At 36.3% G+C, this 24,129-nt stretch overlaps 1 protein-coding gene across 1 annotated transcript in view; it reads right to left on the bottom strand.

Moving 5' to 3' along the window:
* Positions 1 to 24,129, bottom strand: part of LOC103068168 (uncharacterized) — a 61,105-nt gene that overhangs the window by 2,187 nt on the left and 34,789 nt on the right. The window contains exons 19-27 of the mRNA XM_025169840.2: positions 23,483 to 23,651; positions 21,858 to 21,962; positions 10,746 to 21,494; positions 10,333 to 10,484; positions 9,596 to 9,755; positions 6,192 to 6,344; positions 2,325 to 2,480; positions 932 to 1,029; positions 550 to 684 (exon numbers count right to left, since the gene is read on the bottom strand). Coding sequence (XP_025025608.2) covers positions 550 to 684; positions 932 to 1,029; positions 2,325 to 2,480; positions 6,192 to 6,344; positions 9,596 to 9,755; positions 10,333 to 10,484; positions 10,746 to 21,494; positions 21,858 to 21,962; positions 23,483 to 23,651 — 11,877 coding nt within the window. The remainder of the gene's footprint in view (positions 1 to 549; positions 685 to 931; positions 1,030 to 2,324; positions 2,481 to 6,191; positions 6,345 to 9,595; positions 9,756 to 10,332; positions 10,485 to 10,745; positions 21,495 to 21,857; positions 21,963 to 23,482; positions 23,652 to 24,129) is intronic.

Genomic DNA, 24,129 nt, shown 5'->3' with positions numbered 1-24,129 from the left:
TCAGATAAGCGTATACAGGACTAGATAGATTAGTAATCAGAAAATACAGTATCAATCCCAGAGGTGATAACAATAAATATTATTATTTATCAGATGTAATCACATTTCAGGATTCATCACTTCAGTAGTAATGAAATAATATATTTGAATCAATGTTCTGAAGTTTACCCGGTGTTCTTCAACAAAAGGCAGAAAACCAATTTGGTCCATAGCTAGTAATCGCTTCCTGAAACATGACTCCCCAGGGCAATGTTGGATTTTACAAAGTCTTCTTAGCTTGCATAGTTGTAAGGCCATATTGTATTTGGAAGACTAAATTTTGTTTCCAAATGTTTGCAGTGTAATCCCATAGTCAACAAGGCATTTTTTAAATTCTTGATTCTACATCAAATCTAAAGCGATAGATGGCCACGTCCATCATGAAGTGCTATCTATGTCAATACATTCCAGGCCCTATAGCAACAAGTCTTGATATGTACATTCATCAATATGACATAAATGTTTGTCTACTGAAATCAAGGTCAAAAAGATCTCTCTCTATATTTCTACCTTTTAATCTGTTCCTCAGAGAGCCCCAAAGCCTCTTCTGCAACTTGTCGTCTATTCTTTTCTTCCAAGAGCCTTTCTGTCAGTCGTGTTACAGTCTGTTGCTCTGAATTATGTTGCCCTTCCAGCTCTACAAGTCTAGTGCAAACCCAGATATGAAGTTACACATAAGAAAAATTATTCTGACAACTTTTGCTTTTTATGTAATTTTGCTTTTATCTGCTATACTAAAATTACTCAATTTAAGAATTATTTTAAGTATTTCAAAATTAAACCAATGCTTTCCTTAAATTTTATACCATATCATACTGCGATTTACACCTTAGTCAACAAAATGTATTTTACTACAACAATGACTACTACTACAACATAAATAAATAACAACCTTTTCTTGAGTTGACTGAGTTCCATATTGTCTATTTCAACTGTAACTGCAGCCCTTTCCTGGGGAGCTCCTGGAGGAACTTCAGTATGAAGATCACTCTAAAACAGTAATATTGATATGCTATGTCAATATTGATGTTGATATTCAATACTGATATGCCATTTACGGGGAAACTGTTCATAAAAGTCAAACCTTCGCCATATTTATTAAAATATGTAACTTTCAGCCCTTTATATTAATTTCAAAATAAAGGAAATATGCAAAAGCTTATTTATATTTATCATAAAGCAAATGCATATAAGACAATTATTGCTGTAAAAGTGAGGATGACAAAAAGATGTCATAAGGTGTATAAAGAAAAAATACCGTTTCAAAGAATGTAGTCAAGGAGAGCAAGTGATGAATAAGATTTAAAAGAGGGAATGATTCTATTGAAAATAAAAACTGTTTTGGAAGTGGGTAAAGAAGGCTAAACAAAGAGCTTCCAGCAGAGTAAATGGAATTAAAAATATAAATGATGAAATGATTCGGGATAATATTAAACAATACAGATTTGTATAATAGTCATATGTCAAAGAATAGAATTGAAAAACCAGAGGAATTAGATGAATTTGTGTATTGTCTACTAAATATATGAAAATGGATGAAAAAAATTTAAGACATGCAAATACTGGTAGAAAGGCAGTGGGTAGTATGTAGTCTGCTGTGAGGAATGTTTCTCCAAAGAACTGAAAATCGCTATGTATGAGGCAGTGCTTCTGCTCACTTTATTATATGGAAGTGAGAGTTGGGAAGTCAAGAGAAGCATAAAAGCAAATTGAATGCAGTGGGCATGGAATAATTGAGCGTGCAGCAAAACAAGAATGAATGGGTGCTGTATATTTTAAGAGATGCGCCAATGTTAATTTCAAATAAGTATTTTATGCAGATCGACAGACTTCTAAGAAAATGTATAGGGCAAGACATCTCTTAAAGAAGGAAGTTTTAATTTATCAGAGTTTCAAAAATATAATTGGGCATTTATTTTATCATTTATATATCTGTGGAATGAGATTTAACTTAATATCCATCTCTGTGGACCTTATTGGAAAGTTATTAGCATCTCTGTTAAGATCCTGAGAATTACTTGGGTCAACACACAGTAAAAAAAAATTCATTTCTGGCTTACATGCAGCTAGATAAATTTGAGACACAGTTGGGGTTGGATGCTGAGTCTCATGAATATTTAACTTCATATGGAAAAAAATCTAAAAAACAAGTGGAAAGACTTCTATTGGAAAGTATGAACACAGGTCTTCAGAAATTAATTCAAACTTAACTCTGTGGATGAGGCTACTTCCTATGCAGACTATTCCTCAGTGTCTATTAATACAAAAGAGCCAATCTTTCTTACCTGAGTGGTACCTTGAACAGAAGCAACTTGTACCTGATAATCCCTTTCAAGCTGCAAGTAACGATTCTGGAGGTCATTATAACGGTGTTGATTATCTTGCAACGTTTGGGACATCATTTTTAGTTGAGCAGACAATACAGCATTTTCTTGCACTGACTGGATAAATGACTAAACTCATGAATGTGCACAGACATGCCAAAAGAATCTAAATATTAGTCATCAGACAACTAAGTTCTATATTAAATCAAAATTATGTAACTAATTGAAAGAAGCAATGAATACACATATGTGCGCACACATACATACACAAATGTATACGTACGTACAGGTAGTCCTCAACTTAAAATCATTCATTCAGCTAACACCTGACATTACAAACGCACTGAAAAAAGCACCGGTGCCCAAAGTTACAGCCGTTGTAGTGTCCCTGTGGCCACATGATCAAAATTCAGGCACGTGGCAGCCTGCCTGCATTTACGACCGCAGAGGCATTTCAACACCCCCCACCCACCTATCTCCCCGCATCTATGCCCTCTTGGCTCCCTACTGCCCTGCCACCCCAGCTGACCTTCACAGTCTTCTTGCTTGAAAAAGCCCTTTGCAAAAAGCTCCTGGGCAGGGCTAGGCTAGGCTAGGCTAGGCTGGGCTGGGCTGGGCTGGGCTGGGCTGGGCTGGGCTGGGCTGGGCTGGGCTGGCCTGGGCTTTTGCTTTGCGCTGCAAAAAAAGAAAAAAAACAGCAACCCCTTCTTCCCTCCTCTTCTTTTTTTTCCCTCCCCTAATGGGTAGACTGGCCTGCTCCCGGAATTTTGGTCCTCCAGCTGCAATGGGCAGGTAAACTGGGCCCTTGTGGCCCCCTTCGACCCCTTCTGTTCTATTTTCTGTGAGTATACCAGTCCTCCTTCGCGGGAAGGTGGGTAGACTGGTCCTCCCTTTTGCTGCTGGGTAGATTGGGCCAGCCGTAGCCCTCTGGAGCATAAGCTTTTTAGTGCATTGCCCCCCCCCCCCCCAAAAGCAGCATCTGAACAGCAGCATACCAAAACGCCCCTTTGCAAAAAGCTTCTGGGTGGGGCAGGGCTGGGCTTTTTGCTTTTTTTCCCCACAGTGCAAAACAAAAGTCCAGCCCAACACTGCCTAGTAGTTTTTTGCAAAGGGACTTTTTGGAGCAAGAAGACAGCAAAGGTCAGCTGGGGCGTGGAGCACAGGGTGGCAGGAGCCTTGGAGTGTGGGGTAGCAAGGGTGGCTGTGGCTTCCCGAGGTGTGGCAAGCAGCTCCAGAGCTATGTGGTTCTGGGCCTGCTTGCCACCCCACAAGGCAGAGTGCAGGGCGGCCAGAAGAGCAGAGATATGGGGGGAGATAGGTGGGTGGGGGGAGTTGGAGGCAGTCTCTTACCTCACTGATGCTCAGGGATAGGAGGGACCAAGCCTGGAATGGCTTGGATTGAGGTGGATACTCACTTAATGACCCACGATTCTCGGTTAACAATGGCAACCAGGAGTGCTGGGATTGCAGTCACTAAGTGATGCAATCACATGATGCCTCACTTTACAACCGCATTGCTTAGCAATGGAAATTCTGGTCCCAATTTCACATTACTTCTACACCAAGCTTCACACTGTTTACTAAATTCTGCATAGAGATGCTTGCAAGTACAGATTTGTGCTAAGACATAAACAGGAAGGAAATACAGGTAGTCCTAGCTTAATGACCACAATAGGGGCCAGAAAATTAGTTAAGCGGGGTGGTCGTTAAGTGAGGGATCATGTGACCGCACCTGATTTTATGACATTTTTGCAGTGGTCGTCAAGTGAATTACATGGTTCCCCATTGATTTTGCTTGCTGGAAGGTTGCAAATGGCAATCACATGACCCCAGGATGCTGCAACTGTCATACAGTGGGGCAAAAAAGTATTTAGTCAGCCACCAATTGTCCAAGTTCTCCCACTTAAAACGATGAGAGAGGCCTGTAATTTTCATCATAGGTATACCTCAACTATGAGAGACAAAATGGGGAAAAAAATCCAGAAAATCACATTGTCTGATTTTTAAAGAATTTATTTGCAAATCATGGTGGAAAATAAGTATTTGGTCAATATCAAAAGTTCATCTCAATACTTTGTTATATATCCTTTGTTGGCAATGACAGAGGTCAAACGTTTTCTGTAAGTCTTCACAAAGTTTTCACACACTGTTGCTGGTATTTTGGCCCATTCCTCCATGCAGATCTCCTCTAGAGCAGTGATGTTTTGGGGCTGTCGCTGGGCAACACGGACTTTCAACTCCCTCCAAAGGTTTTCTATGGGGTTGAGATCTGGAGACTGGCTAGGCCACTCCAGGACCTTGAAATGCTTCTTACGAAGCCACTCCTTCGTTGCCCGGGCGGTGTGTTTGGGATCATTGTCATGCTGAAACACCCAACCACGTTTCATCTTCAATGCCCTTGCTGATGGAAGGAGGTGTTCACTCAAATCTCACGATACATGGCCCCATTCATTCTTTCCTTTACACGGATCAGTTGTCCTGGTCCCTTTGCAGAAAAACAGCCCCAAAGCATGATGTTTCCACCCCCATGCTTCACAGTAGGTATGGTGTTCTTTGGATGCAACTCAGCATTCTCTCTCCTCCAAACACCACAAGTTGAGTTTAGACCAAAACGTTCTTCTTTGGTTTCATCTGACCATATGACATTCTCCCAATCCTCTTCTGGATCATCCAAATGCTCTCTAGCAAACTTCAGACGCGCCCAGACATGTACTGGCTTAAGCAGGGGGACACATCTGACACTGCAGGATTTGAGTCCCTGGCAGCGTAGTGTGTTACTGATGGTAGCCTTTGTTACTTTGGTCCCAGCTCTCTGCAGGTCATTCACTAGGTCCCCCCATGTGGTTCTGGGATTTTTGCTCACCATTCTTGTGATCATTTTGACCCCACAGGGTGAGATCTTGCGTGGAGCCCCAGATTGAGGGAGATTATCAGTGGTCTTGTATGTCTTCCATTTTCTAATTACTGCTCCCACAGTTGATTTCTTCACACCAAGCTGCTTGCCTATTGCAGATTCAGTCTTCCCAGCCTGGTGCAGGTCTACAATTTTGTTTCTGGTGTCCTTCGACAGCTCTTTGGTCTTGGCCATAGTGGAGTTTAGAGTGTGACTGTTTGAGGTTGTGGACAGGTGTCTTTTATACTGATAACAAGGTCAAACAGGTGCCATTACTACAGGTAACGAGTGGAGGACAGAGGAGCCTCTTAAAGAAGTAGTTACAGGTCTGTGAGAGCCAGACATCTTGCTTGTTTGTAGGTGACCAAATACTTATTTTCCACCATGATTTGCAAATAAATTCTTTAAAAATCAGACAATGTGATTTTCTGGATTTTTTTCCCCATTTTGTCTCTCATAGTTGAGGTATACCTATGATGAAAATTACAGGCCTCTCTCATCTTTTTAAGTGGGAGAACTTGCACAATTGGTGGCTGACTAAATACTTTTTTGCCCCACTGTAAGTGTGAGCTGGTTGCCAAGAGCCTACATCGCGATCATGTGACCGTGGGGGTGCTGCAATGGTCGTAAGTGTGAGAACCAGTTGTAAGTAGCTTTTTTCAGCACCATAACTTTGAACAGTTGCTAAACGAATGGTTGTTAAGCAAGGGCTGCCTGTAAAAACACTGAACACTTTTATTATTACATTTATATCCCACTGAAATCCAACTGATTCTTTTCAAACTTACTCTTAGTAGAATAAGTGGCAATATATTATTGGGACAACTTCCATGGACTTAGGTATGCAGATGCAAATTTATTGAGGACAAAAACCAAATGTAACAAGTATCAAGAACCATGTTTGTTGAACAATTTTGCTTTATCTTCTTACTTACCTTTGAGTTTATTTGTTGGAATTTCAATTCTCTCTGGTGCAGCTCCTGAAAGCAACGTTGGAGTTCATTCTGTAAATGATTCCTCTCAGCTAACAGATGCTTCACTTGATCAGAGACATCTGTGCTTCCAGCAAGAGCAACAGATTCTAATCCCTTGCACAATATAAAAAAAAAAGGAGTATGAAAACGTGACTTAGATTTTATATATATAGTCTGCAATGTGATTGTCTACAGTGTCAGTTCAGAATGCACACCGTACAATTTCTCCCACCATTCTTGCCACAATTCTATCACACTATTTCCAAGAAAGTGAATATGAAATGTTATCATTACTCTCTGTAATCTGTAATACTCTCTGTATTACTACTCTCTGTAGTAGACTCAGGGATAATATGATCCCTGAAGATAACTCATCGAGCTTCTTGACTAACCTAGGCTTGAATAAGGATTTCCCACATCTTTCAAGTCTAACACATTGTACTGTACTGTACTGTACTGTACTGTATTGTATTGTATTGTATTTATTGTATTGTATTTATTGTATTGTAAGCACTGTACCATGCTGCATTATTTATACGACTTTATATGTATTAATGTGTGGACAAATGTGAGAACTTGAACAGAAACTCATTTGGTTTTGCTATGTTAAAATCCTTTCAATTGGAGAAGCGAATCAAATCTCTTTTGGGAACTGGAAAGTGGGAATTACTGTAATAATAATATTGTCAGGCTATGAATGGAACAGGAAAACAATATACATAGAAACCACATGTATACAAATCTGTCCCACTGAGACTTTTAGGACTACTAAGCATCTGTAGTGGCATCATGGAAGAATTGGAAAGGTGTTAGTGGTGTGGTCTATTTTCTTTCCTCTGCATGCATAAGATAAAATTTCTCCAAACTTACCTTAGAGTTACTTAACAAGCTTTGCATACTTACCTTAGAGTTACTTAACAAGCTTTGCAGATTGCATCACGGTAAATATAATCACTGACTGTAAATTTCTTCATACAGGCAATCCCCAGGTTAAGAACAAGTTCCATTCCTAAGTCTGGGTTTAACTCGAATTTGTATGTAAGTCAGAACTTGTACTTATGAATGGGCTGCCTATTACTAAAAATGGTGGATGGTGTTCTTCCTCAAGCCGATGAATCGCTGAAACTACGCAATGTTTTCATGAACTGCTGGAAACAGGCTGTATATTAAAAACAGGTGGGTTCAGCAGTTCATGAAAACATTGTGCAGCTGCAGCGGTTTGGCTCGAGGAAGGAGAATGCCATCCACCATTTTTAGGAATCAGCAGCCCATTCGTATGAGTTGTCTGTAAGTTGGATGTTCTTAACCCAGGGACTGCCTATACTCCATACCCCATGCTTAGAAAAGATTACTTAACACGCTTTGTAAACTGAATATAATCACTCGTACACTTTGAGCCTTTTATCTGTACTGCTACTTGTAACAATTAAGATAAAGAAGACAATAGTGATATGATGTGCTACCAAGCCAGATTGAGGTATTATGTTGTTTATACTCTCTCTCCCTTGAAAAAGTATAAAAAAGTAGCAGAAACTCTCAGACACTTTGAACTTTGGCATATACTTAAATCCCCAGAAGGATTCTACACTACTAGCTGCTGGTTCCAGGGAGTCAATCCACTATCATTTCTGGGGTTCCTGACCAGCTGAAGGCATGTAAATTGGTCTATGGCTTCTTTTCTCTTAATATTTATTCAATGTGATCTTTTTTGGCATTTCATCCTGATTTGAACTTATTGCCTTCAAAACCTTAACCTACTGGCTACCAGCTGGCCAAATCAACATCTCCCCTCTCAGAGGAAGGAGTGAACCACATGGTGTTCAGTGTGAGGCAACATAGTGTGAACAAGTGCCCTCGGAATTTGGGTGTGGCAGTGGGATTAAGACAATTTTTTTTTTAAACACCTAGTTCTAAATCTTGTTTAGAAGCATGGTTTTTCCTTGTTGCAAATGGCATAAACAGAGGAAAATAGGGCTGAAGAGGGAAGCATTTAGCTCTATGTACTAAGGCTCTTTCCCCCTTGGGGAGAAAGAATGCAAAGTTATATTGAAATCTACAATACACATGACAGAAAATATCTCCTCTGGTTGAATGGGAATGTGTGTGATGGTAATATTACTGGCCACCAGTGCCACCTGCTGGTATAAGAATACACCTATTACATAATGGAAATATAGTGCTTTGGCTGAAAAGAGGGAGCTGGAGTCTGAAGTGGCATTTATGCAGCAGAAACAAATATGGGTTTTATGATATTGTTGGCTACAAGCAGCACACTTTACAATGGGGCTATTACCGTATTTTTCCACCTATAAGACGATACTTTTTTCTAAAATCCTTACCCTAAAAATTGAAGGGCGTCTTATTCAAGGAAGTCAGCCGAGAATCGCACGGTTGCAAAACTGCCCATACTTTGTTTCTGCAGAGAGGCTTCCTCCTATTGCTAGCCTCCAATCACGAGTGAAATAGCTTGTCTCCCAAACAGACTTCCTCCAATCACGAGCCTGATGTAACTGACGTCAGCTGATGCTGAACAAACCAATTAGAGGCTGTTTGCAGAGACAAGCTATCGGCAGTTTCACTCGTGCTTGAATGTAATCAGTTATGCAAAAGAGCCTGGAAATAGAGCTGCAGAGAGACGGTTTGGACCTCCTCCCACTGAGTGTATCAGGTAAATGTTAACTAATTACTAAATAAAAATGTGTTCTGCACTATCTTTAAAATATTGATTTCTTAATTTTGGGTTGGAAAAGTGGGGGTCGTCTTGTACATAGGGGTGTCTTATTGTCGTAAAAATACGGTAACTTCGTGACTGGAAATATCATATTCTTTTATCTGTGCTTTTTGCGGTCATTCCAAGTTTTATACGCTAATCACATGATATGGAGGAAACTGACGCAATGGCCAGACAATTCCAATATGCTTTGTTGTTTTCCTAGGCTATTTTTTGGGGCATACAACTGGAAACAGATCATAAAGCAGGAAAGAAAATACAATACTCTAATAAATAAGAACAGAATAACCAACCAGAACATAAAAGTAGAATAGACAATTTTAGAAGGAAAAATTTAAGAATTTTTTTTCCTCTAGAAAGAGAGAGAAATTGAACTTGCACATTTCTCAAGTAATCAGTATGAAGAACAGCTTCCTCTGACAGATAATAATAGAAAAAGACATGGTCTCACAAGCAGTTAGCTGTAATCTCTTCAATGGACTTATTCCCAGGAAATGCATTTAAGATTAATTCTTCAAGATTTTTATGACTTGGAAATTGATGTAGGCATACATTCAAAGTTTAATATAAAATGCAAACTCTATAATACATTTTGGCCGTTTTGTTTGATATGGTTTTTGGGTAGCTGTTTTACCTTCACTGGATAATCTCTACCAAGAGATACAGCTCTCTGAATCACCACTTCATGATGCACGTTCTTTAGTTCTGCAATCTGCTTTTCTTTTTCTACAAGTGATGCCTGGAATTGATTTTGAAGTGCTTGAGATTCCATCAGCAGACGATGGTTTTCTTTTCTAGAGCAATAATATTAAAATAATGATAGAGAGTTACATTACTGTATGAACCTAACCTTAACAGACTGTTCTTGTTTCAATTTCATGAGGCTGTTTGAAGCATATACAATAGAGTACAATTAATTAAAAATATGAATCCAATCCTAACCTGGCAAAGGGCAGCTGTCTGATGTGTAGATGGAAAAAACTTTCAATTAGAATATTTCTATCTGATCCCTCCCCTTTTAAGAAATTTAGGACAGCTTATATGAACCATATAGACAGTCAGTAATTGGCCTAATGTCACCAATAAGGTATCCTGGGACTTTTATCCAATGTGCTATCAACTATATCACATTTTCTCACACTACCATGAGATCTTCTGTCATGTTTAGACTGTTCTTTCTGATCTTTTCAGGATGGTATCTTAAGCTTTCTAGACTATAAAGTTTATAAAGATATATACACACACATACACCACTGATGCAATCCACTAGCCAATATAAATATAATGCACAAGAACTGATCCTTTTTGCACATTAAAGAAAAAAGAACTAATCATAGGGCTTTTATAAATAACATTTCATATTTATGTTACCGCAGTGCAACTACTTCATTCTGGTATGAGCCTCTTTCTTTCTCAGCTTCTTCTTGGAAAGCTTTTGTTTGGTTCAAGTCTCTCTCAAGTTCATCCACTTTGGCTTTCATTCTCAATATGTCAGTTGTTGCGGCATTAGTTCCTTCTTTAGCCTATGGAAGTGAAATGCATTAAGAAAACAGTTAATTAACCATGTTTTGCATATTTTGATATTCGACTATAATTCCATTTGTTTTTTTAGCCAGTAACATCAAATATATGAAAATTAAAAAAAAATACTACCGTATGCATCTTATACATATCTACTCAGAAGAAGTAAGTCCCACTGTGTTCAATGTTACCTACTCCTGGGTGAGTACAAGATTGCAGCCTTAGCCTTTATTTTGTATTAATATTGTAAGGCATCAACTTACCAGTCTGTCCCTATCCATCTGAAGACTCTTCAAATTATGTTTAAGCAAACTAATCTCACTGCTGCAGTCAGAGGGTATGGAAACTGAGTTTGTGCCCTGTTTAGCTTCGTGAGCTACTCTCAGTTTGGAAAGTTCCTGCAGAAGTCTATCTCGATCATCCTGAAGACTGGCCATAGCCTTAGAAAAGGCATTCATCTGTTGAACATAACTCTCACACTCTGATGAAAGTCTATTAATTTCAAGATTTTGGGTATTTAATATCTTGCACAGGTTTTCAAATTCATCAATCAGCTGATGAAGAGTGAACTTGCCTTCAGTTTTTAATAATGTCTGATTAAAAAAAGCATTTTTTTTTATCACACCAAGAATATTTGATTTGAAATCTTTGAGTTCAGCTTCAAAATTATCAGTTCGTTTTTTTTCAGATGCAAGTTCAGAAGATTTGCTTTGAAGAACCTTGAAGTCTTCCATTAATCTCTCTCTATCACACTGCAGAGCTGTCATAGCTTTTCCAAAAGATTCAAGTTCAGATCTTAGTTCTTTATTCTGCAATTGGACTTCTAACAATCTTTGTGGTAATCCAATAGCTTCAGTGTCCACAGCACCACTGTCTCTATTTATTTTCTCTTTGATAACCAGTTCCTGGAGTTCAGGTAATCTCTCTAACTTTTCTTCAGGCCGACAATCGACATGAGGTTCGTTTTTCTGATCAAGTCTATTTCCTTCCAACTGCATTTTATTTATGGAAGCAATCAGAATCTCTAAGTCACACACTTTTGATGTTAATTTTCCATTTTCCATTCTTAGAGATTCAATTATCTCCTCCTGTACTTTGATAGTCAGTTGGACTTCTTTCATTTCTTTCAGAAGTTCAAATTTTTCCTGTTGAAGACTCTTAATGCATTCCAATTTCTCTGTAAGTAATTCTTTCAACTGGTTATCTTTTAGTGACAACACTTGATTCAGATCTTCCCTGTACTTTAAGAGTTGTGCAGTGAGCATTGCATTTTCAGAATGAAGATCGTCTACTTGATTTAAGAGCTTCCTTATCTCTTGTTTCAATGTCCTAGTCTCATTAGCATTGTCAGTTATTAGTCTCTCTTTCTCAGATAAAGCAACTCTATGTTCACACTCTAGATATTTATGCTTAGAAAGAAGGGAATCTCTGTCATTCTGAAGCGATGACATTGCCTTTTTTAAAGTATCTATTTCAATGGCAATCTCAGCCCTGTCTTGAGATGCTTTGTCAGCTTTCATCTGCACATTTTTTAATTCATTTTGCATCTTCTGACAAGTTTCATCTGACTGTTCTTTGGCTATCTGTAGACACTTTATCTGCTGCTCATATTCTGAAACTTGCTGTGTATGGAGTGTTTGTAGCTGAGTAAGATAGCCAGAAGCATCTGTGTCTTTTGAGGAAATCAGAACTGAAATTTCTGTGTCTTTCTTATTCAGCATTATCTTCATTTGGTCAGAAACAGCCAATTGTTTTTCCAACTCAGCTTCGATTTCACTTTTTTCTAACAGAAGCTGTTGTGTTTCCTGTTCTTTTCTTATCAGATTTTTCTTCAGTGCTTCCATCCCTTTTTCAACAGTATTATTTTTTAAAAGATGGTTAAGAGATCTGTTTTCTTTAATCAATGTATACAAAGTATCTTCTTTTGATGCCAGAGCAGTTGTCAACATATGTAATTTATTCCACAGAGTGATATTCTCTGCCTTTATTTGAGAAAGCTCATTGAAACTGTGTGAATCCGCAGAAGCCTGCACTGCACTCTTGGCTTCTTCCAACACAGTACTTTTAGGTTCTAGTTCTTGAATATGAGACATTTTTACTTCTGCTTCTTCGTGTAAGGATGTTACTAATATATTACTGGTCTCTGTCTGTTGCTGTTTATTTTCAACAGTTTCTTTGATCTGTAATTCCCAGATTTTCATTTCATCCACGACTCTCTCTCTGTCTTTCTGAAGGGAGTTGCCAAAAGCTGCCAATCTAGCTAGGGCATCATTCAACTCATTCTGAAGGTTCTTATTCTGAGAGTCCCTAATGCCAATTTCTTTCTGCATATGATGTTGTTCACCAAGGATTTCCTTTTTCTCTTGCTGAAGAACACTGAATTTTTCTTCTAAATTTAGCCATTCCTTTTGGCAAGTTGCTTTTAGCTGCTGAAGGCTACATTCAAGTTGACTCTCATATTGTCTCTTCTGAATTAATATCTGGTTCTCTTTCTTTTGAAGTTCTTTTTTACTGTTTAGGTTCTCAATTGCTAGTTTCTCTATTTCAGCCTTAGCTTCATCTAACAACGTTTTCTGTAAAGAGAATTTTTCAGTTAGATTCTGCAACTCTTCATTTGATTTAGTAAGTTTTTCTTCTACGTTGCTTAAATCTTTCTCAGTTTTTTCATTTATTGTTTGTGACAATTTCACAGACTTTTCCAAGCCTAAAATTATTCCCTGGTATTTAATAGAATCTTTTTGCAATTGGTTGATTTCTTGTTGTTTTTCCTTTAACAGCTCTTGTAATTCCTTTGTTTTATTCTTTGTCCCATTATTGTTCCTCTGAGCAAATTTTATTTTTTCTTCGAATACTCTGATAACTTGTTGCTGCTCTTCTTCTTTTTCTCTAATTCTGCTAGATTTCTCAGATTCTATGTCTTCCAGTTGCTGTGTGAGTAAATTGATTTGTAGTTCCTTGGCATTCAATCTGTCTGTCATCTGATCTAATTTTTTAATGTGATTGAGCAACTCAGTCTCCAAAAATTCTTTTTCATTTTTTACTTGATAAGATATTTCTTGAACATTTTCTAATTCTTCTTGCAACAGAGATTTGTCATCTTCTAATATTTTAATTTTCTCATCCAGGCTTACTATTTCTTGATTAAAACTTTTAGAATAACTTTCTAACTTAAATAAATAGCCTTTATCTTCATCATCTTTTAAACTTTCAGATATAGTTTTGTTCTCTTGCTTTAAAATATGCACACTTTCCTTTTTTTCTGAGATCTCTTCAGTTAACCAATGAATATACTTTGCTAATGACTCTCTTTCACTAATCTTGGATGATACATCAAACTTGTTCAATCCCAATTGGATTTCGAGATCTTTCAGAGCAGATTTTGTTTGATTAAAATCCTCCCAAAGGGATTCATTTTCTTCCTGATTTTTTGCTAGGTCTTGTTTTAAAATCTCACAAATTTCTTCTAAACGTTTGTTTTCTTCTATTAGTTGCTTGTTTTGAACAGTAGATTCAGCAATCATTTTTTTATGTTCTTCCAAACATATTTTGTGCTTAGAAGCCTGCTCTTCTGCTTCAGTATGCAGTTCAGTGATCTCCTTCCTTTTTGATTCAACTAGCTGTTCTAGCTGATCTTTCACAATGGCATTTTCATCCCTTGCTTTTTGAAGCAACTTTTCAAGTTCTTGTTTATCAGATTCTTTCTCATTTATTTTATGAAGAGCTTCCTGTTTTTCTTTTCTAGTGACATCAATAACCTGCCTCATTTCTGCTATTTTACCACTAACATTTTCATAGGCCTGAAGTAATGACTCATACTCTTCCTTCAATTCATTATGTTTAGCTTTCCAACCTGTCAATTCAACTGTCTGAGAATCCTTTAAGGAATTCAATTGAAAAGAAAAGGCTTCCTTCTCCTGGGCTATAGTTTCCATTGTAGACTTCAGACTTTCACACGCAGCAGTTAAATTTTCATTTTCAATTAATAAACCAGCATTTTCTGTTGCAAGAGTCTCCTTTTTATACATAATTTCATTCAAATCTTGTTTTTCTCTGCTCAACTCAGACACTAGAAGTTCAAGGGCATCAGTTTTATTAACTAATTCTTTCTTTTCCAACATTAGCATCTCCATTTGATTTTTCAGAACTCTGTTTTCATTCCGAGTTTCCTTCCGTGATATTAAAGCAGCTTGCAGTTTTCTTTGGAGACATTCCCTGATTTTTTCTTGAGTATCACAATTCTGTTGTTGGAGTTGATAGTTCCCTACATTCACATTTTCTCCCACATGTCCCGTAGTTATTTCTAGTGGGGAATTATCTTGATTTTTTAGTCTTTCTGATGTTATTTCTGTTGTGCAAGTAAAATCTAGTGAATCTTTCTCTACATAAGAAGCATCCAGCAATGGATTAGAGATGTCTGGATCTTGAACTCTATTTTGCTGCACATTATCAAAATGTAGCCATACAGTTTCAGAATTCACTCTGCTTTTTTCATGTACTGTATTTTCATTTACATTAGAAACTGGTAAAACCTTTGCATGCAGTATGTTTAATTCTATCAATAGTTTCTTGTTTTCTTCACGGACATGTATTAACTCCTCTTTCATACTGAGTAATTGTTCATTTGATTTTTCTATGTTGCTTGTGAACTCCTTCATTTCTTGTCTCATATTTTCAAACACTAATTTAAAATGCTGTGCTTCTTTTTGACTTTCCAATAAATTTTGTTGTATTTGGGAAATTTCTTTCATTATTTCCTTTCCATGGTCAATTTTGCTTGTGAAATCTTTAAGAGAATCACTTAATTTTTTAATCTCTTCATCTTTCTCTGAAATTTGATTGTTCGCTTGTTGAACATCACGCTTTGAAAACAGGTTTTCAAAGTTTTGAATTTGTTCCAGATCATCCCCTTCACTTTTTTTATGGAAAACAGTCTTTTCATTATTTATAGTTTCAATAATAGCTCTAACATCTGTCAATTCATCTTTATAAGTTTCCAGCTGCTGCCGAAGATGATCTCTCTGAATCACCATAGCATCATTGTCTTGCTTATATTCCTGTTCCAATTGTTCAACATTAAACTTCAGTTTCATTATCTCATGTTCCTTTCTCTCAAGTTCATGTGACTTCTCTCTTAATTCTTTCTTAAATGTTGTTTCTTCTTTCATAAGGCTGAGACAATTCTCACCCTTTTTTACTGGCATCTTGCTCAACCCTTCTGGTTCTTCTACCATAACAGGACTTTTCTCCTTTATCTCTTCTGATTCTAGTGTTTTTTGCTTACCATTTTCACTGTGATGAAGAGTTGTAGCAGTTTCTAAATTTTCATGCAGAGACTGTAATAGCAACATATTAGATTCAAATTCTTCACACTTTCTTTCATGAATTACCTGAAGGACTTTATAGTCTTCCTTTATGTGCTCAAAGTTTTTTGTTAGTTCATCAAAATTTGCTAGTAACTTGGCATACTCCTCTTTTTGTTTCTGAATTGTTTTAGTGCTTTCTTTACGGGCTACAAGTAGCACCTGCATTTTCTTATGTAAAAGTTCCTTTTCTTTTTGCAGCTGATTAATTTCATTAAGGAAATGTGCATTATCATTGAAAGGTTCTTCAGTGTTTACTGCAGCTTCTGATCTGTTCATTTCCTTGCATGCTTCCTCTCTCTTTGACACTTCAATTTTAAGATTTTCTATGGTTAAGAAAAGCTGAGAATATTTCTCAGTGTAAGTTTTCTCTCTTTCAGAGAGTACAGATTGCATTTGTGCAAGCAAAGAATCTTTCTCCTTTAGACATATTAAATTTTGATCAGACATGGTTTTTTGTTCAGCGATAGTTTCTTTGAATTTTATAATTTTCTTCTGCAGTACCTCCAAAGAAGTTGTTTTAGAGGATAACATTTTGTTCATGTCATCTATCCTGGTATCTTTTTCTAATAATTGTTCTTTCAATTCATTAAGTTGAGATTCAAGATTTTTACTGTAAACTTCAGTTTTTTTAAACTGCTTTGTCAATTCATCAATTTGCTCCAATAAATGTTGTGTTTTATTACATTCTTTTTCTGAATATTCCTGATCATTCTTTTCAAATTTCTTAATTTTTTGAGTTAAGTCCTTCCTTATTATCAAAGCTGCCTGAAGCTTCTTTTTAAGATTTTCCTTTTCCTGACTTAATTTTTCAAAAGCAGCATTTATCTTTTCCTTCTCATTCAACAAATCTTTAATTGCAGCTTCTTTGTTGATCAACACAATTTGATTGAGTTCAAGTTTTTTCTTATATTCTTCTATCTGCTGCAATAATACACTTGCTTCTTCTGTCATACTATTCTGAATGCCTTGTAGTTGTTGCAATTTGAGAGATAGTTCATTTTTTTCTTCTGAAAATTTAACCATTTCATTAGACATAGATTCCATTATCTGAGTAACTGAACCATCTTTTTCTTTTAACTGATGGCTTAGAGTAGTAATTAAATCTTTCTGCTGAGTAGTTTGGGAAATTAAGTTTTCTATCATCACATTTTTGCATTCAAGCTCCTCTAAAAGTTTTGTTACTTTTTCACATTTGTTGTTTAGGGTTTTGCAACTGTTTTGAAGTTGTTCTTCTAATTTTTCTACCTTTTCCTGGAGAAAAATATCCTGCTTCTTCATTTCTGTTAATGCAAACTCATTTTCTTCAGAAACTGACAGTTGCTTACGTAAGGCTTCTTCAGCAGCACTCAATCTATTTGACAGAAGTTCAATCTTAAATTGCTGAGCATCTCTTACCTTCTGAAAGTCATTCTGCATAATCATTTTCTCTTCCCTCAAAGACTGCATATTTTTCAGCTGATTATTCAAGTGACTTATTTCTTCCTCCTTCTCTAAAAATGCCTGCTGAAATTCTACTGCTTCAGCTTCTTTACTAAGAATACTATTTATTTGAATAGAGATTTTTTCTAACACAACTTTAGTTTCAGTTAGTTGCTGACCAGCTTCATTATCACTGTCACTGATGAAGTACCTACTGCTTGATAATGCAGTTAGGTATTTGGATAACTCTTTGTTAATAATCTCATTTTCTTGCTGCAAGGACTGAATTTCAGCATCTTTTGATTTCATGTTATCTTTTAAACTGCTTATTTGCTCGAGATTAATTTTGTTTTGCTGGGTTGCCCTATCAATTTCTATCACCCGTCTGTTTTCTAACTCAAGAAGATTTTGTTCTAGCTTTTCAATCTTAAGTTTTAATTCAGAGATCTCTTGACTCTTTACACTAACCTGCATCAGTAACTGTTCTCTCTCATTTTCCAACTGCAAAGAGATGCCGTGTAAGTGTACTTGCGACTCATTCTCACTGGTTTCTAATTGTTTGCGAAGTTCCTCTAGTTCTCTTGATTTTTGCTGTAATTGGTTCTGGTACTTAACCAGCTCTTTATTTTCTTGACTCAGCTTACCAAAGTTCTCCTGTAAAAGAGCTTTATCATTTGTTAAAGAATCTACCTGTTGTTGCAGTTTTTCTATGGAAAGTATGTGGCTGTGACATTCTTGAGAGGTTTTAGAACTTATGACGTTTAAGTATTCAATATGCTTAACCTGCTCAGTGCATTTTCCCTGTACAACTTGTAGATCAATTTCTCTCTGTTCAAATTTTTGCTTCCACTGTTCACCCTGTTCCAATGCTGTCTGATGCTCTAATTTTGCAGATTCCAATTCAACTGACAAAGAATTAATTTTCTTGTGGCTAGTGGCAATGCTTTCATCTTTTTCTTGCAAAAGCTTCTTTAGTGCCACAGCACTTTTTTCTAGTTCTTCTCTAAGGAGTTCAACCTCATTAGTAAGAGCCCGAACATTACTCTCTGATAGTTGCACATTAACATCTTTCTCATCTAAAGAGTTATATAACCCATCAATAAGTTGTTCTTTTTCAATCAAAGTAGCACTGAGTTCATTTCTTTGCTCACACTGGGCAGCAAATTTGTCCTGCAAAGATAAGAAAGCATCATCTTTTTCTTGTGCTTTTTCTTGTAATCTTTGAATTTCTTGGGTTAGTCCATTAATTTGACCATGAAGTTGTGAAATTAACTGACTTTTTTCTTCATTTATTTTTAATTCTTCTCTTACTTGTTTCATAAGACTAGCATTATCCAAAGCAGAATGCTCTTTTTCTGACAGTGCCTGACTAATGTCGTTTATTAATTTCTCCTGAACAAACATTTCATTTTTGAGACTCAAGTTTAACTCTTCTACATTTGCAGCTTGCTTCCTCAGGGTGTCACATTCATTCTCTTTGTCCTGAAGTTCAGCATTCAAAGTATTGTTAAGTGAAGAAATATTATTCACCAACAGCTCCTTTTCAAAAAGAACTGCTTTTAACTGTGCTGCTTCACTCATCAATGATTCTATAGTTTTCTGTTGCATACAGGAAGTTTCAGAGTTATGTGCTTGTAAATTAACATGTTCTTCCTCCTTTTGTTTTAAAAGTGTATCCTTTTCTGTAATTGATTTATTTAATTCTTCTGTTGTTTCTATCATATTTCTAAGCTGACAATGAAGGTCAGAAATTATTTCCATATTCTCAGACAGTTGAACTCTAAGTAACTCAGATTCTTCAGATTTATCTTTAAACAATTTTAAGTCCTGAGCTTGCTTCTGCAAATTTTCATTCTTTTCTTCTATTTCCTGCTTAAGTTTGTCAGCTTCACAATCTAAAGTCTGTACTTGGTTTTGTAAATTTGAAATTGTCTGCAAATACTGTTTTTCCTCCAAATCTTTGTTTTCTTTAATCTGCTGAATCAAAGCTTCTCTCTGGGAAAGGAGAGATTGTTTATCATGAAAACTATTTTTTAATGTTTCTATTTCACTTAGTAAACTATCAAGATAATCCACAAAGGCTAAAATATTACAATCATTCTGATCATTTAAGGGAGCTATTCCTCCACATTTTTTAACTAATGCCGAATTAATTGTTTCAATATTTGTTTTGAATTTTTCATTTTCTAATTTCAATATATGAGTTTCATGCTTAATGGATACTATTTCACTCTGATGTTGTATTAGCTGATGCTGAAGAGTTTCACATTCACATGACTTAGTGCTGCATACAGCCAAAGCTTTGTCCTTTTCACATTTCAAAATATCTACTTCTTTGGCTAATAATGCTATTTTATCATTCAATGCTGCACATTCTTCAGTTTTCTTAACAATTTGCCCATGAAGCTCCTCAAGCTCTAGCCCCTGAGATAATAAAGCAGCATTTTTTTCTTCAACCTGATGTGATAATTGCAAACCAATACCTTGAAGCTTTTCTAATTCTCTCTCCAATGCTACCATATCAGCTTGCTTTTCTTCTACTTGTTTTAGTAAGCTTTCATACTGCCTATCTTTTTCTTCTAGAGATTTGGTTTTTCTTTTAAGATCCATTTCTAAGTCTTGAACTTGTTTTTGTAATGACAGTATTTTTTCTTCCTCCCAACTAAGCTGTTGGACCATTTTACTATTTTCTGACTCTTCCTTTCTTAACATTTCTTCTTTTGCCACTTCTCTGTCTTTAGCAACCTTCAGCTGAGTGTTCAATGACAGTATTTCTTGATGTAATTGTTTTGTCATCTCAGTTTTTTGGGAGAGCTGTTCATTCAACACTTCACATTTCTTTACTTTCTCTGTGATCAAATCTTCTTTTTCCTTCACAAGACTTGAGAGTTCTTTAACATTATATCTTAAAGTTTCTCTATCCTGATTAATCTCTGAAATCAATTTTTCATGTTCCTTGGCACTTCCAGATATTTTATTTTCCATTTCTTCTATACATTGAACACCCTTCAACAGTTCACACTCTTTAACATCCAATAATTTGGACAAACTCTCATTCTCACTGATTAGCTGTTGCTTTTCTTTCTCCATTACATGCATCTCATTTCTAAGATCGTCACTCACTTTAATCTGACTTGCTAAATCTTTTTCCTTCTGTTCAACAGTAGCTATTAACTGCTTACTAGTCAGGATGCTAGCTTGTTTTTCCATTTCCAATGTATTTATTATTTCATGTTTCTCTTGTAGCTCATCTTTTAATTTTTTCCACTCCATTTCTTTGTTACCCAAGTCATCAAGGAATTTGAGTTTTTCTTTCTCATTTTGCTGCCCTACAGCTTTAAGCTTGTTTTTTAATGAAATTATGACCTTTGTTTTTTCTTGTAAAGACTTTTTGGCAAGCTCTAGATGTTCAGTATGTTCAGCAAGCTGTCTGGATACATTTGACAACTCTTCATCTTTTTTAGCACTTTCCACTATTAGTTGATTATATAATTCTTTTACTGATTTCAATTCATTTACAAAACTTTGTTCTTTGTTTTCTCTCTCTCTCAACAAAGTGTTTAGTTTCTCCTTTGCAGAGATATGTTCATCAAGCTGGAATCTAAGTTGCTCTATTTCCTCTCTACATTTTATCTCTGTTTCTTGCAATTTTTCAGCTGATTTACTTATTTGTTCTTTAAGCAACTTAATTTGTGACTCACACTCCAAAAGCTGGTTACTGTGTGTAATATCATGGTTCTTCATTTCAGAATGAAGTTCTTTAATTGATTTGCTTGCCTCTTTTACTTGCTTAATGAGATCCTCATTTTCTTTAGTTTTAGCTTCATTTTCAATTTTTACTATTGCCAGCTCTGACTCTATTGTTCTTAACTTCTCATTAAGTCCTGAAAATTTTATGCTTGCATCTTTCATATCTGTTGTCTGTACATCTTTCAACAATTGGACTTCCTTTTCAGCTTTGGACAATGCTTTTTCCATCTCCCGTATTTCATCTTCTTTGCATCTGATCTGTTCAGAATACTCAGACATACTTGAAGAAAGATCAGAAATTTCTTTGTCCGTTTCAATCAACAATTCTTTGAGGTTGTCAATTTCTCTTTCCCGTCTCTGCAGATCTTGAATAAGTTGAGATCTTTCTTCTAAATGACTTGTGTTCAGCCTGTCAAGTTCTTCATTTGTCTGTTCCAGGTCCTGTCGCATTAATAGCATGTCTGCATCTTGTTTCACAGTCTGGAAATAAAAATGATAAACGTAAGCATTCACTCATCAATGGCCAAGTCATGCCTAGTGTCACCAACTAGTATAGTACTAGTCTAAGACCTTTTCCTTTTGCTCTCTAGTTCTCTTCTTTGATGGTTACCTATTTCTAAAATTATTTCAGACAACTTATAGCATGAGACAGGGAGAGGAAGCACTGCTGAGTAAGAAAAGCACTGTTAAAGTTTCCTGGATTTAAGGAACTAATCATGGTTCCTTCACCAACTGCATCTTTAGATAAGAAGGTAGTATGTAAATGTTACATATACAGCTAGTCATTATATTTGAATGCATGTATACAATTTTCACATAAAGAATAATACTTTGGTTTTTTACCTTTTCTTTAAAGACAGACATTTTCTCTGTTAGTTCATTGATAACAGTTTTCTGTTCTGAACATTCCACTCCGTAAGCATTACACTTCTTCAAAGCATCTTCAAGCTAGGTTCACAAAAACACACACATTTTTAATGCAATTATAATTAAACCAAATAAATGATTAGCTATGTGCAGTTAATTACAGCTGCATGCAATTTAATAGATAATAATAAATAGATAATAATTAATAGATAATAACCTGCAGTAATATGCTCCACAGTTACAAGGTGCATTATTTGTAATTCAGTTGTTTACCATCACATGGCCTGATGTAGATGTTATGCTCTGCAATTTAGAAGGATCTCCTTCTTATGTAATCCCACCCATGTTAATTCACCCTATCCTTCCTGTTTAAACATAATTATGGTTTACTGTAATGCATGCTAACTATGTGTTGTCAAACTAGGCACTAAAATCAGGATTTGAATTTAATTTCAGACTTCTAATTACAAGTTAGCTAGTGGGACCTAGTACCTGATGTAATTACTTAATGCTAACTGAAAAGATACAGCAAACTGATTGCTAAATTCTGATCAATATAGACTATCCAACTGACAAATCATGATTTAGCAATGACATTTGAACTCAGCCTTTACTTGCATGCTTTGGTTTCTAACAGATAAATCACAATTTACCACCACTTGGGCAGACTTTGTGTCAACAGGAAGACATACAGAGTATGTAAATATGCTAGGGTTACCTGCCCTCTCAGGTTTGAGAAAAAAACCTCAAGAAAGGCCTAGACTGACACAGTTGCATGGTTAACAAGAGGTTTTTCCAGAACAAATCTGACTCAATTTTGCAAGTACTTTTCTTTAAAAAATGCAACTGCAACTAAGATACCTGATATTAAAAATAAAAAAAATGATGACATTTTGCCAAGCTAATATATTTACAGCAAGCTGCTTATTATTAGAACGAAATTGTTATACAGAGTTAAAATAAATTATCTTCATTTGGTCTACAGGCAACTGAAAGTCTGTTTTAATAATCTGCTGTTCATACTTACTACACTCTGATGTATGGCAATGAAAGTACAGGTAGTCTTCGCTTACTGAGGGTAATTAGGACTGGGAACTCTGTCACTAAGTGACATGATCATAAAGCGCGACATTATGTGACTGCCAACTTACAATGGCAGTTATGGCAGTCCCAGTTGCTGTTAAGCGAATACCACACAGTTGCAGTGTCCCACGATCACGTGATTGCCATTTGCGACCTCCTACCAGCTTCCACATTGACTTTGCTTGTTGGAAACCGGCAGTGAAGGTCACAAATGGCAATCACGTGACTGCAGGATGCTGTGATGTTGTAACTGCAAGCAGGTTGCCAAGGGTCCAAATCGTGATCACGTGACTGCGGGGATGCTGCGATGGCCGCAACTACAGGGACTGGTTGTAAGTCCCCCTCATTCAGCATCGTCATAACTTCGAATGATCATTGAACAAGTAGTCAAATGAGGACTACTGCATTGGCTTGCAGGTGACTGTAAGGATTCTTTGGGGGCAGTGAATATAGCGCTGTATGATTGACTGAATGTTTAATGAAGATGCTTTCTCCTTGTCTGACTCAGCCCAACTTACCTTCTGTTCATTTTGCAAAAGCCTTTCACTTAATTCTTTGTTCAGAAGGTCTCTTTCCTGAAGTGACTTTCTCATATCTTCTATTTGTTCCAATCTTTCCACTGTACTTGAAAGCTTTTGCTCCTTCTCCGCAAGCAAAGTTTCAAATATACTATTTCTTTCATTTAATCTGCCACAAAATAATTTTAGATTTGGCTTTATCAAACATGCTACAGTAAGCATTATTTATGTTCACAGATATAAAATAGAGTATGCTACATCCAATATAATGGGAGCAAAAGTTCACATGTTCTTTTATTCTCTTTGCCTATGTCAGTTTTCAGCTCTGATCCCTAGTATCCCATAACCATATGGAGCAGATCTGGGGGAAGGGCAGAAGAATGTAGGAAGAAAGGACAATAAGCTACACATTAGAATTAATTCCATCATCAAATATATCGGTATTCATTTTCAAAGTATTCAAAGCCTTTGTATTCAAAGCCTTATTCAGGAAGCCAAAAAGGAAAGCCCAACAAACTAGCATTCCCACTAAGTTCTTCCTCTATTCAAATGATATCACCTTTCTCACAACACCATGCATGCTGTGCAAATGTCTTCAGACAGAAAACCTTTTATCTGTTGTTATAAATTAACTGGCTGCCATGTGA

This window comes from Python bivittatus, unplaced genomic scaffold, assembly GCF_059951505.1.
Source record: "Python bivittatus isolate LINGU-HERP-01145 unplaced genomic scaffold, Pbiv_v1 ctg000480_np1212, whole genome shotgun sequence".
Lineage (NCBI taxonomy): Eukaryota > Metazoa > Chordata > Lepidosauria > Squamata > Pythonidae > Python > Python bivittatus.
Note: the sequence above shows the minus strand (reverse complement) of the source record. Positions and strands in the feature narration are given on the sequence as shown.